The sequence below is a fragment of the Aulonocara sp. 'chitande type north' Nkhata Bay genome, linkage group LG3 (assembly GCF_057382095.1).
Source record: "Aulonocara sp. 'chitande type north' Nkhata Bay isolate Kocher_YH1m ecotype deep benthic linkage group LG3, A_spYH_male_GT1.1, whole genome shotgun sequence".
Taxonomy (NCBI): domain Eukaryota; kingdom Metazoa; phylum Chordata; class Actinopteri; order Cichliformes; family Cichlidae; genus Aulonocara; species Aulonocara sp. 'chitande type north' Nkhata Bay.
In genome coordinates this window covers 26,973,987-26,990,334 of record NC_141346.1, presented here as the reverse complement: position 1 = coordinate 26,990,334, position 16,348 = coordinate 26,973,987, and the positions used below count along the sequence as shown (strand labels likewise).

The 16,348-nt window shown below is 38.1% G+C and overlaps 1 protein-coding gene across 1 annotated transcript; it reads right to left on the bottom strand.

The window, feature by feature from the left end:
- Positions 1-8,980: 8,980 nt before the first annotated feature.
- Positions 8,981-15,185, bottom strand: LOC147334902 (uncharacterized). Its single transcript, XM_086286993.1, has 5 exons — positions 15,163-15,185; positions 10,131-10,186; positions 9,667-10,023; positions 9,127-9,248; positions 8,981-9,037 (listed from the first exon to the last, which is right to left on the bottom strand). Exons 1-5 carry the CDS (start codon positions 15,183-15,185, stop codon positions 8,981-8,983), a joined length of 615 nt encoding a protein of 204 aa, XP_086143119.1.
- Positions 15,186-16,348: the final 1,163 nt, after the last annotated feature.

The following is a 16,348-nucleotide window of genomic DNA, read 5'->3' as shown; positions in this document are numbered from 1 at the left end:
TCAATGTTTCACCTTGAGTAGGTTCAATAGCTGCAGCCTAAGCTCAGGTTACAGGAGCTCACTGCCCTCAATAACTGCACCTTCCACCCCCCGATGGTACCCAAGCTTGTGGTATCAGAGCGGTTTTGTGTGTGCGAGGCGTTATCTGCATTTGAGTTGCAGACCTTTTGAGTGCTGTATCTGTGGTTGATGATGAGAGATAGATATTTTTTTTCCACTGTGTTCTTCAGATCCTCCTGCACAAGACGAGCTGAATGATGGCAATTTTTTCTTTTCTCTACTGTTAGGTTGCCCCTTCTTGCTAATGGAGTAAAGTTTTAGGGTCTCTACCAACTACTGTCAGACAAGGTTTATCACGTGTACATTTCTGGGTGGTCTGAACATGTTTGTAGTCTCCCTTTAATGGCTGGTTGCAATATTATAAAAAACGGGTTTAATCATTAAAGATGAGTTTAAGCTTGCAGCGGTCTCAGCAATACTTTGAGTCTGATCACTTAAATAAAGTCAAAAATACACTTCTCATCATATCATATCAGATTTTTTTTTTTTTTTTTTTAACATTTTGTCCTATAAATTCTGTTTCTATGGTAGGATTTTGGTCAAAATATTATTGACGAATTACCTCAAAGTCTGTTATAATCTGCTAATTACTAATCTGCGGACCACTGTGTGGGATAACCCATGAACTAAGATAATAAACTTCATTAATAATAATAAAACACATTCATATTAAATAAAGGTTTTTATGTGATAGACTGGCAACCTGTCCAAGCTGTACCCTGCCCCTATTAACCTATCATCCGCAGCCCAGATAAAGATAAGAGGATGGGTGGATTGGAAGTTGCTGTAAATCCATTGAATGTTTTGTTGAACATAATGTAATATGAACACAACATGTACTACAGACATAAGTTACATTTGTTCATTCAACAAGATTAACATTGGTGTAACAAACAAATATTTTACTAGTTCATGTAACAAGACTGACTTTTGATGTGCCAAAGTGTTTAAACAATATAACATGAATTTAAATATATTTAATACATCATGTAGTATTCATATGTTGATTCATGATTTTCTTCCGTTTTTTTTTTTTTTTTTTTTTGTTCTACTGCAGAATATTTTTAAGGTTATCAGCTATAAAAATTCAGGCCAGGAAAATCTCCTTCACGTTTTTCTGTGTTTTATCCTCAGTTACTTTGACACAAAGGCATCTGCTGTGATGTTCACACCTCTGAAGTCTCAGAAGTGTCAGTACTGATAAATGATCAGAATTATAATATTTCTGACTCTCTAAGGCAGAATTGAATCGAATCAAATTGTGGAACGAATCGAATCAGGACCTTGTGAATCGGAATCGTTTCTAGAAATCAGTGACCATATCCAACCTTACTGCATGTGTTGATACATTATTAAATTAGCAGAGAAGAGAAGAGAAAAATAATGTTGGTGTTCATTTTGATTGTAACAAAATTAAGAATAAACAAACAAAGCGTATTTTCACTTACACTTTCTGTTGTAAATTCTGCAGTTTTCTGATTAACTGTGTAGAAGTTAGTTCTGTTACAGTTTTAAAACTCATAATATCTATTACGACTTAATTATGCATTCTCCTCTTTTTGTGGTGACGTTGAATGGTAGCTAATATATCACTCTTTTTCATTTAATAAAATTTAATGAGGATTATTTTAGTGTGCTTTAAAGACATGCAGCTTTACATATTACCTACTACTAAGGAAATATGTCATGCAAAAGTAAGATCAGAGTAGGAGTAGAGGTGAGACAGTGACAGATGATGCCTTTAATGTCTCCGGTTTATTTGAATATACAAAATTCTGCACATCATTTATGTGTGTGTGTGTGTGTGTGTGTGTGTGTGTGTGTGTGTGTGTGTGTGTGTGTGTGTGTGTGTGTGTGTGTGTGTGTGCGTGTTTATGTCAAAATAATTGTCATTGCTGTCATGTTTTTTCCCAGTTTGTCATTGCCACAGTTTTTAATAGAACTAAACTATACTTGAATTGAATGCATTGAGACAGATAGTGGAGTCGGGCTGGACAATGAAATGAAATAAAAAATAGAAATCTGTCTTGTCTTAAATTGATTTAAATGTGAGATTTATTCATCATGCAGCACAATTGCAAATGATTTTTATTTTCACTGATTGAATCTGATATGGTATAACCTTTTATAATCTTTTGTCCCAAAACGTGACTGTCCCAGATGTTTCTCTTACATTTTGCTTGACAGACATTGGCACACTGAAAAATGATGATTAACAGGCTTCTACCGTTCTACCTTTAAAAGCCGGAGAGCAGTCAAATGGCTGGTAGGCTTTTAGCTAAGCTTTAGCTTCAGCCAAGTGGAAGCTAAATTGGCTAGTCATTCATATGTATATTAGGTTGTTACCTGGGAATTCTGGAGGGAGGGGAGTGGGGGTGTGTGATTGAGGGGGTGGGGGAGCTGCTAAAAGCTGTGAACTTACTTCCTTTTGTGTTTCATCTTGAAGCATTCTCAATCATCCAGGGAAATAAATCTCCAAAAGTCACCAACTTGGAGTGTTTCAGTTTGCCATCTTAGGGAGAAATCAACACACATGGGTGTATGTCCTTTGTTGCTGAGATTTATTGATGAAAACAGTACAAAAAACCGACCATTTGCATACATATTTACAAATAATAATAAAAAGTGAGTGAATACATTTCAACATTTTCAGCAATCACTCACAATCCTGGCATCCATCACATCCACGCCACACTTTGTTTTGTTGTAAAGGGTGACAGTGTTTATTAATTATTAATTATCTATTAAGACTCGACTGTACGCTGTGTTCGTGTTTTCCTCCAAAACAATAAGCTCTGTTGGAGCAGCCTTTCAACGCCTCTCTCTGTCTCTTGCAAGCAAAGTTGACCCAGACAACAAACTAAAGCTATTTTTCGGCTACGAGCCCGACACGAACCCGCCGTATTAGCCAGAGGTCCCTTTACTACGGTTCGGAGCCGCGGACCTTCAGTAACAGTAATAAATAACAGCAATAGTACATTCATGTAGTTGTAAACAGCATGATAATATATTAAGTAATCCAAAGTATTCAGAATATGTTACTCTCACTGAGTAACGTAACGGAATACGTTACAGAATACATTTTGGGGCATGTATTCTGTATTCTGTAATGGAATACATTTTAAAAGTAACCTTCCCAACACTGCTTATTTATTATTGCTAGAAATTGAGTTCATTCTTTTTTCCACTGGCAGGTGGGATGGAGGCAGAATTTATCCAGGGAAGAGCAGTTTTATTACAAAGTATTGCACCTCATAAATCTGAAATCTGTGTCTTTTCACCCTCCCTCCCTCATTAGGGCCCGTGTGTCTTGCTAATGTTTACTTACGTCTGTCATTTTTTCCTTTCTCGTTTACTGATTTGCTCCAGTCGCCACAGAGAGCGCTGTATGGGCATCTCTCAGTGTCTGCGCTAGGATCAGTTGCGCAGGCAACAGTTCACCTGTGGAGGGTAACTCACTATTGCCTCTTCACAGGGAAATGATGATCTGGGTCTTTTTACTTTTAAAATCATTTATTTTAAGATTTTAGTTGTAATTCAGTAAACTATCATAACCCTAGATGGAACACGATGTAATCCTGGGCCACTTTGGACCACAGAAGACCTAGATTCTCTATCCTAATACAGGCTATTCACAGCAAACCGTATATTTATCCTCGTGATAAATTAAAATTGGCAAATAAAATATCAGTGATTCCAAAATCTCTGCTTAGAAAATCTTTTAGATGTTTTTTTTTTAATTTCCATTCATTGTGGTGTTATAGAGACAGGAGATTAAAATAATTATCTCTTTGAATCACGGCTCACTGGGAAAACCTAAGTCACATCTGCAAATCAGTGTACACAAAAATGACAAGCAGCATTCACACAACAAAGATAAAATATAAAACTGAATGTGTAAAATCAAAAAGTTTATGAATTTAGTGTAAATTCCATTTCATTGTCAAGTCCCCATAAAGAACTGATGTTGATGGACGCTGCCGGAGAAATACTTAAGTGGAGCTCTGCACAAGAATAAGCAGGTGGCCAAAGATAGTTGTCCGCGGTCTCTCTGTCTTTCTTTCTTATGCGCTTTGATATCTACAGTCAGTCTTAGAAATATATCTGACAAGTGGGATGGAGGCAGAATTTATCCAGGGAAGAGCAGTTTTATTACAAACTATAGCACCTCATATCATATCTGAAATCTGTCTTTTCAGGCAGCCAGTTTCATTTCCAGAAGTGAACAAACGTGTGTTTCAGCAAGACTGCAGCCTCCATAAACCTCTGTGAGTGGACTTCATCCTTATATCAGAATACTGATTCACCTTCGGCTGCCTCTGAACTTCACGTTGTTAGATACTTGCTCCCTCATCAGCTCTGCCCGTGTTTGAGCCGCTAATATGCGCTGTTATAGCTCGTCACTGAAATGACGTCTAAACATGTTTGTTCAGATAAATCCGTTAACTGAGTGCAATGTTGGCCATCTGCGGGTTTTTGTGATTCTGTCTATTGTGCTAATTTGCGCTGCTCACTAAGTTAGTGTCAAGTAATTAATGAGCTCAGTTCTGCATGAAGTAACACGAAGAAAACAACATTACAACATTAGGAAATTGCTGCGGTGCTTCAGTGCAAACATACTGTTATAAATTACGTTTAAATAGACATGAAAATAAAAATAAGAGTAAGAATTAAAAGTGCTAAGTAGATAGATATATACATGATATATACATGAGTGCAGGTGGTGATCAGTGCCAAACATGGAATGATGCAGTGAACACAGCGTAGGGTCATGTGTTAGTGGTGGGAACAGTCATGCGGTTGTTGTTCATGTGTCCGACAGCAGAGGGGAAGAAGGAATAACTCGTCCCAAATGCATTATACCAGAAGTAACCAGCCTGTTTTTAAAATATAAGGAGTAGAAAGTACAGATATTTGTTTTAAAAAATATAGGGGGTAAAAGTAACAAGCAGTCAAAAAAATGCTCAAGTAAAGTACAGATACCTGAAAATTGTACTTAACTACAGTAACAAAGTATTTGCACTTTGTTACTTCCCACCTCTGGAATCAACACATAATTTAATATTTGATACAGTCAGAATAACACATTTTACTTTCAGAGCTGTTGCTTTTAAATGATCTCAAAGAGGATAAAAAATAACACAAACACACATAATAGACACAAACATAGCAGAAGGAAACATACAGTATATGAAAAGGATGAAATTCATACTTCTCTTGTGTCCTGTTGTTCTTTATGAAACTCTCTTCAACAATTTGAATTCTGTCGCTCAAATTGAGGACTCTGTGTGCTTTCTTTTTTGTGCTACGCAAAGTATTATGCTCACGGTAAAATACCTGATCAGTGAAATGATGACATGGTGATCAGTCAGCATTCCTCTCTTATCTATAGCTACTGACTCACCTTCATGTTTTAAGTTACCGGGCAACAACCCACATGTGGCTGTACACACAGCACATAAACTGTTTCTGATCAGCTGACTGGATTGATTTCATCTGCAAGTCAGACTGTTGTGCATATATTTGATTTTAATGATGAGAATAGTTGTAGTGGTATGAAAACAGTTCCAGATTTTTAGTAGAGAAGAAGAAAAGACAAGGAGGAGGTGGCTTGCACGAATTGGTCTGTAAGGGAGAAAGATGAAAGATGAAGTGCAATTTAAAATACACAGAGTGGAGGCTGATCAGCTTGAAGAGGGCAGGCAGAAATATGATTGGACTAGAGCAATGCTATCGGCATTAAGTTTTACAGCATGGAAAAGTGAAAGTGATGTAATCAATCGACCAGCAGCCAAACACTTGGGAAAGCACACTGACGAGTGATTGCAGATCTTCCTTAATGAACTTACACATAAGCTTCATTTAGCTAAATCTCCAGCATCTCCAACAACAACCTTCATAAGTTTTGACAAGGTTTTAGCAGAGTCAGACTAATAAAGTGTTTTTGGATCCAGAAGCTGTTTGAATAATCTGTTCCCAAAATAGGTCCACATCTGAATGTGTGCCTCATGAAAAAAATCAAACTAATAAATATGCCTGAACAGAAATGTGTAGAAGCTGTCAGGCAGTGAGAGCACAAAATGAAAATATGCAAACAATCTTTTCTTTTTCTCTTCATTAACACGTGACTGTGACAGTCAGCCAATACAGACACAAAATGAAGCAGCAGCACCTGAAACCAAACATTTCCTGAAATAAAAATGTAACTAAGATGAGGTCATGTTTATCCACCACAACACACATTTTAAAAGTTCAATTTGAATCAAATCTTTTTGTTAAAACAAACAGAAGTCTGAAAATATCAGAATCTGATTTACTGCTTGTCACGTGGACTATAAAAGCAACAAAAGTTCTTCCCCTGCAATGCTTTATTTGTTCCCCGCAGCAGAGCAATGACCTGAATCCTTCTACATCTTTTTTTCATGTTTTGAAAAACTAAAATCATCTTGTAAATCAAAGCAGCAACTAAACAAGTGTTGCATCAAATTTGCATTATTCTTAAAAGTTTTCCATTTACTGATAGTTCCACATGGTTGGAAATGTGTGAGTGAGTGACCTTCATGGCTCTGCATAGTCAAAGGTTGCTGATCTGGTCTGGTCAGTGTCAGGGAGCTGTGTGATCATAAACTCTTCAACTGTCCAATCAGAAAGGTTGTGTACAACAACAGGTCAGGATTTACTGTGCAGGACTTCTCTTGGACTGATCTTTATTTTCCTCCTGAATACTGTGCGCCATATACTGATAACTTTGAGTGTTGTCATGTGACCAGTAAAGTACAAGAAAACTGGACCTGAATCACCATTAAAAGTCACAATAGAGAAAAAGGAAAGAATGCAGGATGGTGGCTCTGAATTTGAGTGTTATTTGTTAGTTACACGTCTGTTAAAAGTATCTTTTAGTCCATTTAAAAAGGGGACACATCCATAGAAAAAAAGCACTAATATAAGTAATATAAGGTAAACAAGCTATGTTGTGTAAAGTGCGAAGACCCAGACTCCCTTTTTATTGTACTCCAAGTGTTTGAGTTATATTAAAAATTTGATAAGATTTAATTGGCTCAACCTAGGTTGTTCTCTTTGAAAGTATTTTGAGGTAAGGTAAAACAAAACAAAAAAAGACGTCAGTATTACCCTTTTGTCAGTTGAAACATGGCGCCACCTTGTGACTGAAAATCATTTCTGCAGCTCTGAAAACCTTAAAATGTGAATCAAAGTGCAGGTTTTCCTTCTGGTTGTTTCCATTGCAGTGGTTGTAGTTCTTGTAGTTTTGCTCAGTCAGTGTAATAATCTAGATCAGACAGGCTCACATGTTGTGATGAGTGAATGAAGTCAGACTGTAGATTTTCCTTCTTCTAGCTGTACTGATTGACCTTTGACCTCATGTGTTGATGACTCTTCACCTCTGTCTCCTCTCACAGGGAGAAGATGATCTGCAGGATCCTGCTGCTCATCATCCTCACCTCATGTGTCTCTGGTTAGTTTACAGCTCTCTTTTTTAATTTTTATTTAGAGCAACATTCTTGGAAACCTTTTGTTATGACCAGCAGAGGTTCTTTCCCTTCAGCACCCTCTGCTGGTCATAGTGGGATTACTCACAAGCTTATATTAAAGCGGTGTTTTTTTATGTTCCTGTGGGTGGCCTGCAGAATATGCTGTTTGTCGGCTTAGATGCCTTTTAAAACATTTGTGCCTTGGAGAGTTATTGCTTGTGAGTATTAATGATACAACATGTTTACAAGTTTATTTAGTGCAGTGGTTCCCAAACTTTTTTACTAGGCCCCCTTTGTTTTACAAGAAAAATCTTTGGTGATCATTAGTTTTTTAAAATGTGCTATAGAAATAAACTTTGATTTGATTTGATTTAATTAAAGGCCGGTCCGTGAAAATATTGTCGGACATAAACCGGTCTGTGGTGCAAAAAAGGTTGGGGATCGCTGGCATAGTTTACTATAGTATAGTTTACTTTGTGTTTGTTTTTAGTTTTACAGGAAGAAAAAGATTGACAGAACTATTGACAAAGTAAAAGCCTTAAACTTAATTCTGTCTCCAATGTTCATTGAAGCCATTAGCTGTCTGCCAAGTTGGTCAAAGGGAGGCACAATAAGGACAGAACACCTTGTATGAACTTAAGTGTTAGCAGTGACAGGAAATGAACCTTATCCACCAGTTCACAGTTCTCCATGCTCTGAGTTTTATAGTAAATGTTTTACTGTGAGTTTTGTAGAGGGATTTTCTCCTTTCTGATAGTTCTTACAACACAGAGAGCCGTGTCTCGATTGATGATTTTAATGAGTTCATATTGTAAATACATTTCTATAAGAAAACTTTTTTCAGAAACTCATAAGATAAGATCAAAGAAAAAAGTTATTTCACAACAAATATGATGAATTTTACTGCTGTCACTTCTTTGCTGGACACAAATGAAAACAATTATTCCAGTATAAAAAATACACATGATGCAAAAGGCAGCTGTTGTCTGTTTACCTGCTGGAATTTAGTTTAAATCAAGGTTAATGATATTCAGCATCTTCATAAGAAATTCAGGCTTTATATTGAAATACATGAATCCAGCATGTGCTTTAAATCTGCCGAAAGCATTCAGAGCTGAAAATAAGTTAAATGAAGCCTCATAAAAATCTGTGTACATCCAGAGTAAAATATTGTATGTTTTCTCTGAGCTCACAGTTAAGCTGATGATTCTCAGGTGGAGTAAATACATGCGACAATAAGCACACACAGGAAAACATTAGTGGGCAGTAAATATTAGACAATCTTGGAAGCAGATATATTTGGTTTAGAAAAAGATCTTAGAAAAAGTGAAGGGCCAGAGGGAGAACATATCTACAGTGGGTTTTAAATCTCTGCAAGTTGTATTTGGTGGAATCAGTGAAAGATCATAAAACACATTCCCACAAATACTTTAAAGAGAAGATTGTGTGTGGTTTGATTTGCATTGGATCTGGTCTCCTTTCTTGTTCTGTAGATTTGAGACAAGAAAGACAAAGAAACAATGATGTAACTCACAGCAGAGGAAACAGTTCAGAATTAAAGATGAAACAAACTTACCTCTGCTAGCAGACGAGCCACAGTGTTTACTATGAAACCTATCATGACCATCACAGTACCAAGTATTATAACTGCTATGAGTGCAGTTGTCAAAAAAAACTGAAAATTCTCCAGTTTGGTTGCTGCAAAAGAAAAAAAACAGGTGATTTTTTTTTAAAAGGCAAAAACAAAAAAGGTTTTTGAGCAAAAACATAATTATCTAGCTATAAAGTCTAACAGAAAGTTTAGCGCCTCTTTGGATTGTTGAAGACAAGGCATACTGAAGGAACAAACACCAAGTCCTACATGAAGGCTATGATAAGGTCCAAAATACAAAAGGGTACAAAAATAGAAACTGAGGGGAAGACTGGACTATTTTATATACATGAGGTGATCAGGGAATTGTACAAAGACAGTAATAGGGCTATCCACACAGCAGACGAAGTCAAACTAAACACTAAGTAGGTAAAGCGCAAATAGAAAAGAGCTCATTTGTTTAGTTTTGTTATGTTCAGCATTTCACATGTTACTAGACAGGGACAATTTTAATAATCTACTTACGAATGACATTAAGTCGACATCTTCCAACACCAAAGCCATGATCTGTCTTCACCTCACACACGTACAGACCCGAGTCATTACTCCTGAGTCTGGACAGCTGAAGTCTGATTCGTCCTTCTCTGAGGGCGTCTTTGTCACTCTGGACTCGTCCTGAAAACTTTTTATCCTGAGACTCTGACACCTCAACACCATTATTGACTTGATAGAGGACAAAGTGTTTATTTTGAACATGGCAGCAGACAATTGAAAGAGTTTTGGAGGATCTGTCAGGTTTGGTGGTGAACGTCCACTCCAGTGTGATGTTGTGGTTCTCCTCTGCCTGATAGCAGGTCTGTGTCACATTGACTACAAATGATCCTGTTGAGGAGACAGAGAGGGAAAGAGAGGAGCAGACACTCTGAGAACTGGAACAAATCTGTTGTTGAGCTTTATTTGGAGTTCATAAAGTGAAGCTGTAAACGAACCAGAGACACATGAGGTGAGGATGATGAGCAGCAGGATCCTGCAGATCATCTTCTCCCTGTGAGGGGAGACAGAGGTGAAGAGTCATCAACACATGAGGTCAACACATGAGGTCAAAGGTCAAAATGGTAGCCCTTCGGCTGAGAATCTGAAATTTCCACTGAAGTCACGGGTAAGAGGTAAGTGGAACCAAGATCTAGGTCATTTGCTTTTTGAAGTTTGCAAAGACTACTAACTTTGCAACATAGTACGTTGTTCTAAACAGTTTTTTCAGGAGTTCTTGTTGAGCTTTGTTTATTTTTAGTATGTTTTTTTTGCAATTGGTTTTACAGTCCTTAAAAAAGCACTGTGTTTTAAAGAACATACATTAAGAAACTGATTCTATTAGATTTATATTCCAAATTTGATAAAATGCTGATTTTATAGCAGCAGAATGATTGTATCTCTACACTTTAAACATTTAATAAGCTTTCTGCCTGCACAGAATGGATCGTCAAACATACATCATATTGAATACATTATTCAATACTTATTTTTTAGCCTTATTACTTTATTATTATACCACTAGGAAAAAATAAGGTAAGGATTCAGCACCATGATGTAAACTTGTGGCAATAGTATATTCAGTATTCTGGACATTCTAAAATGTCACTGTATGTGCGTGTGTGTGTGTGTGGGTGTGTGTTTTATGTGTATAGATTTTTTAAAATTATTACTCATTTAACACTGTCCAGACATGCCTCCACACAGCCCTGCCCTCCACCACTATCAGCAGCAGCAGAAACCCCTCAACAACAACATTGTACTCACCAGGTAAAACAGAGGCAACATTAGCTTTAACCTTGTCCCCACCTGATGACAGTGATATAGTATATTGTGGTTTAGGGGGTTGGGAACCGGAAGGTTGCTGGTTCGATCCCCGGGCTCTCTGTCCTGGTCGTTGTGTCCTTGGGCAAGACACTTTACCCTACCACCTACTGGTGTTGGCCAGAGGGGCCGATGGCGCGATATAGCAGCCTCGCTTCTGTCAGTCTGCCAGGGCAGCTGTGGCTCCACCAGTGTGTGAATGTGAGAGTGAATGAATAGTGGCATTGTAAAGCGCTTTGGGTGCCTTGAAAAGCGCTTTGTAAATGCAATCCATTATTATTATATGGTCCCATATTAGATTCTTGATGAATGTGGGTTTTGTTATTCAGCTTGGTTCTATGAGCACCCGCCCCTTCAAACATCTCCACACAGCCCTGGTGCTGGGCGCCATCTAATGAAAACTTTGAATGCTGTCATATGACAAATAAAGTGCAGTTAAATTGGACCTGGATCACCATTAAAAGTCACAATGAATGAAATGGAAAGAATGCATAAATGCACATTTCACTAATCAACATTTCACATAAACAGTGAACAAGAGCAAAGCAGCATTTCTCTTGTATTTAAACTCTTCTGTTCCAGCAGTCAGAGCAGACTCTGACTCTCTACAGCTCAGTACTCCTCTGCTCGCCCCCCAGGCTCCAGCAACCTGCAAAACAAGGCGAGTCAAGGCTCTCTGCGCCTGTTTAGAGTCAAGCCCAACATAACTCTGGTCCTTTTTGAGGCTATTTTTAATTAAAGAGAACTAAGGTAAATTGTGTTTTCTCAACTGAGCAAAATATCTAACTTCTCCGTGGTTACAGATCTCTCATGAACCAAACTGAATTTCTACCAAAATACATCTATTAGTGAAAATGTGTTAGGGTGTTAAATTAATGTCACAAAAATGTGACCAACACATTTAATGTCAATAATAGCAGCTGCATGAATAAAGGACATATAAACGTCTGACTGCTGTTTCTACCTTTTGACAGGATTGTTCTTTCTGGCTCAAAGTGACTTGTTGCCATATCATGAGAGGTATGTTTGACAGTTTAGAAGCCAACAATGGTTTAAATACAGCTATCTTTTTTTTTGGCAATGACCAAAAATTACTTTTTGGCACAGCATTCCTTCTAAAACTTAATAATTAAATCTGATTGTCAGATTAGCCTAATGCATAACAATGAGTGCTGTAGCCTGGTGCACAGCAGGCTGCTGCACAGAGATAATCATTACCAAAAATAACTCGCCAGAATTTGATGTTTTATATCGGACGTTGACTCTAGACATGATGTGCTACTAATCTTATTGTAAACTTGAGTTTATTGCTTTTGTGTTATTCAAAGTTTGTTATTCAAACACTAGGCAGTTTGGCATATCTCAGTGCAGGCTACACTGGTTAGTCTTTAGTACTGTGGTGAAGTTTACAGTCATGCTCTGTGTTGGGCTGATGCAGAGAAGATGTGATTAATGTGAATTTGCATCGAAACCAGTTTTTTAAAATTTAGTTGATGATACTGCCCTGGTGTTGGAAATGAGCCGTGCAGGTTACTTAACATCTCTTTGACTTCATTTTCCTTCCACAGTCCAAAGACACACAGTTTGTGGGGTTAGGTTAATTGTTCAATTTTATTTATAGCGCTAAATCATAACAACAGTTGCCTAAAGGCACATAAGGTAGACTGTACAATAATACTTAGGTAATAATATATATACAGAGAAAAACCCAACAATCATATGACCCCCTAAGAGCAAGTGACAGTGGGAAGGAAAAACTCCCTTTTAACAGGAAGAAACCTCCTGCAAAACCACAATATTTTGCCCCACATTCCCCACATTGCATCAATCTTGAGCTTTCTCAATGTTTCACCTTGAGTAGGTTCAATAGCTGCAGCCTAAGCTCGGGTTACAGGAGCTCACTGCCCTCAATAACTGCACCTTCCACCCCCCGATGGTACCCAAGCTTGTGGTATCAAACCGGTTTTGTGTGTGCGAGGCGTTATCTGCATTTGAGTTGCAGACCTTTTGAGTGCTGTATCTGTGGTTGATGATGAGCGATAGATTTGTTTTCCACCGTGTTCTTCAGATCCTCCTGCACAAGACGAGCTGAATGACCTGCTAATGGAGTAAAGTTTTAGGGTCTCTACCAACTACTGTCAGACAAGGTTTATCATGTGTACATTTCTGGGTGGTCTGAACGTGTTTGTAGTCTCCCATGGACACATGGACTAAACCATCTTCTTTGACAGTATGGGGGAAACTCGGTTTAGTTATTCAGCCTTGCAGTTCTGAAATTGCTTATTTTCATGATTAAGTATTTCTGGTATCACTTTTGTCTTTTGAGTATAATAAAACTCACATTGTGAAAATGACACCTATGCCCAAGCATCAGTTTACTGCAGGGGTGTCGAACTCCAGGCCTCGAGGGCCGGTGTTGGAATTGATATTTTTTATATTGTCATTTGTGCTAAAATATAGATATATAATCATTGCCTTTATGTGTCCTAATATGGCTATCATTATGAAGAAAAAGCCAGACAGTCAGAGGATTTATTTTCAACTTTCTAACATTTCCTTTATCTGTCTGTGAGACAAAATGTGCTTTCTTTATTTAGATTGCAGCTTAGTCCAGAGATGAGCTATGTTATACATTTGATAAGCACCGTGTTCTCTTTCTTTTAAAGTCCAAGACTTCGCACCTTTAAATGTTCAGTTGAGACAGGACCTATTACAAGTTCCTGTTTTTATAGTTTAGCGAGACGCTTACTTCTGCTTTTCTGCATACACACAGTTTAAGTTCATTGAAAGGTCGTATGTCTATGTATGGTATGGCGGGAAACACACACACATACATGCACCTACAGACACAATACAGACACTGATGTTGTTCAGATATGACTGGTTAAGAATGTCACGTGTATTTGTAATCGCATATTCGTGAATGATTGCTTGCTGACAATAAAAAGGACTGTAGCGAAGGAATCAGTCGAAGTTGGCTAAGGACAGGTGAAGGCCTGGGCTGACTTCCCTCGCGAGCCACAAAGACAAAAGAGCTCTGTCTTGTCTTGTTTTGTCGTGCAGTTAGTGGTCTCGTGTTCCAGCGGGGTTTGTGTCTAGATAAACCCAACAGCCGGTGTCCTGCAGGTTTTAGATGTGTCCGTGATACAACACAGCTGATTTAAATGGCTAAATTAGCTCTTCAACATGTCTTGAAGTTCTCCAGAGGCCTGGTAATGAAATAATCATGTGTTTAAGGTATGTTGACCAAGGGTGTTATCTAAAACCTGCAGGACACCGGCCCTCGAGGTCTGGAGTTCGACACCCCTGCTTTAAAAGGTCCTCACCTTTCCAACAAAAATGCTGGTTTTCAATTGAATCATATATTGTACTGATTAACTTAGAAACTGTAGCCTTCTTACACATCATATCAAAGAACCTTTACTTATTTAAGTATTTACTTGCCATAGCAGCCTGTTTAAAAGCACCTGGAGAAAACATCTGTCAGTGAAATATACATTTGTGCATGTGCATATTGTTTTATCTTGACAACATCTACAAGGTTCCCACAAGCTGCAAACCTTTTTTTCATTTCAACCACAAAGGTATGTGAAAGGATGTCACATGGCACAGTGGTAAAGTGTTGATTCTGAAACTTTCCAACCACAACAAGGGGGGTACACTCTACAGCTTGGCTGTAGATAGTCAGAGAATTTGGTGAAGGAAGTTTGTTCACAGGCAGCTCAGCAGGTTTTGGAAAACAGACACACACATAGCGCCAACATCAGAGGTGCTTTGTGTTCTGCAGGAAGCATCTTAAAGCTTCAGTTGGACCATCAGGTGTTCCAGGTCTCAGAGGAATGAGATTCTGTAGTTCAAAGTTCAGATTGGATTTAAAACAAGAACAACAGTGAAGCATCAGGAACAGACACTGAACACATGATGTGACATAAATGGCCAAATGGCTTTTTCAGTCTCAGCTGAAGAAGTCACGCTTTAGCTTGAAGTTGTGAAAAGAGATTGCCCGACGTTCTCCTTCAGGATCTTTTGATGGACAGCAGAATGCATGGTTCCAATTACCACAGCAAGTCGAGGTCCTGAAGCAACAAGGTTTTTCCACTGTGGAAGCTAATGAGGATTAAAATGTTTAGTGCATAACCTCTATCTTTGCCAGGATTTAGACGTGACATTGAGGGGGAATTGGATTTCATCACTAGGTATCACCTAGATAAACATGTGCTTTATTTACCTCTGTGTATTACATAGGGCCTAATTGGAACACTAATTGGCAGAAGTGCACAATAACAAATAGCACCCCCCTCAAAAACCCCACAACATCTGTTACAGTGAATTTAAAGAGTAAAGTTGCGTCTTCATAAAAAAGTGGCCACCAGTGGGCATAGTTTGGAATGCAGATCCTTTATTGAAATTAAGTGAAAATAACACTTGTGCTCTTGTTTTGAGATAGTGTTGTAGTTCTGTAAGAAGATTATTTTCTGCTGAAGAAGTGTGCAATGTAACATATTCAGACACTAACTTTTTACTGCTAATTTCTTAAACATAATGGAGAGAAAGAAATGCTTAAGATAAACCTAATCTAGAGCAAGGCCACCATACTATATGTTTAACATAAAACCTTTGCTTGCCATGTATTTACACAGTTCATCACAAAGCATTGCACAAACTATTACTAAGTAACTCATATTAACTTGTTCAAACGTCAGCACCTCCAAAGTAATAAACTGTCTGATGACGCCCTTATAAACAACTGCAACCACGTGGAAAGTTGGAACAAACTACACAATCACAAACAATATAAACAGGGAAGAAATCAGCAGCAAGCCTTGAATCTTTTTACTGGCTGTACAGTCTTCACAAACGTTGAAACTCACCACCAGATCTATATAATAACTCAACACCACAGTCCTTCCACTATGATCCCTTTCCACACCTCTACCAGCAGTCTCCTTGCGCAGTCAGGGAGTATTTTGATTGGTGGCCAATTTAGTCTATCAGAGGAGCCCGTCCTTTGTCACAAGGCAGATTTCATATTTTAAAGTCCTCACAGCTTCACTTCTGTTTTTTTTTCTCTGTCAGAAGGTGGTGCCATGTTTCAGCTGATGAATATAATTGTATTATTGACCTCACTTCTTCCACCTTGAACACAGAAGACTTTCACTGACTGCTGCAGTAAAGTTAGACTTAGATCACACATTGACCCACATGAATAATATGTTGAACAGCTGGCTGATGATTCGCAGTTTGGTGGATCTAACGGAAATATTGTGCCTGAACTCATCCTCCTCCTTTCAGCTCAATGACTCACAAACTAAAAACCCACAAGCAGCGTCAGCTTGAGCGGGGGACTAAAACG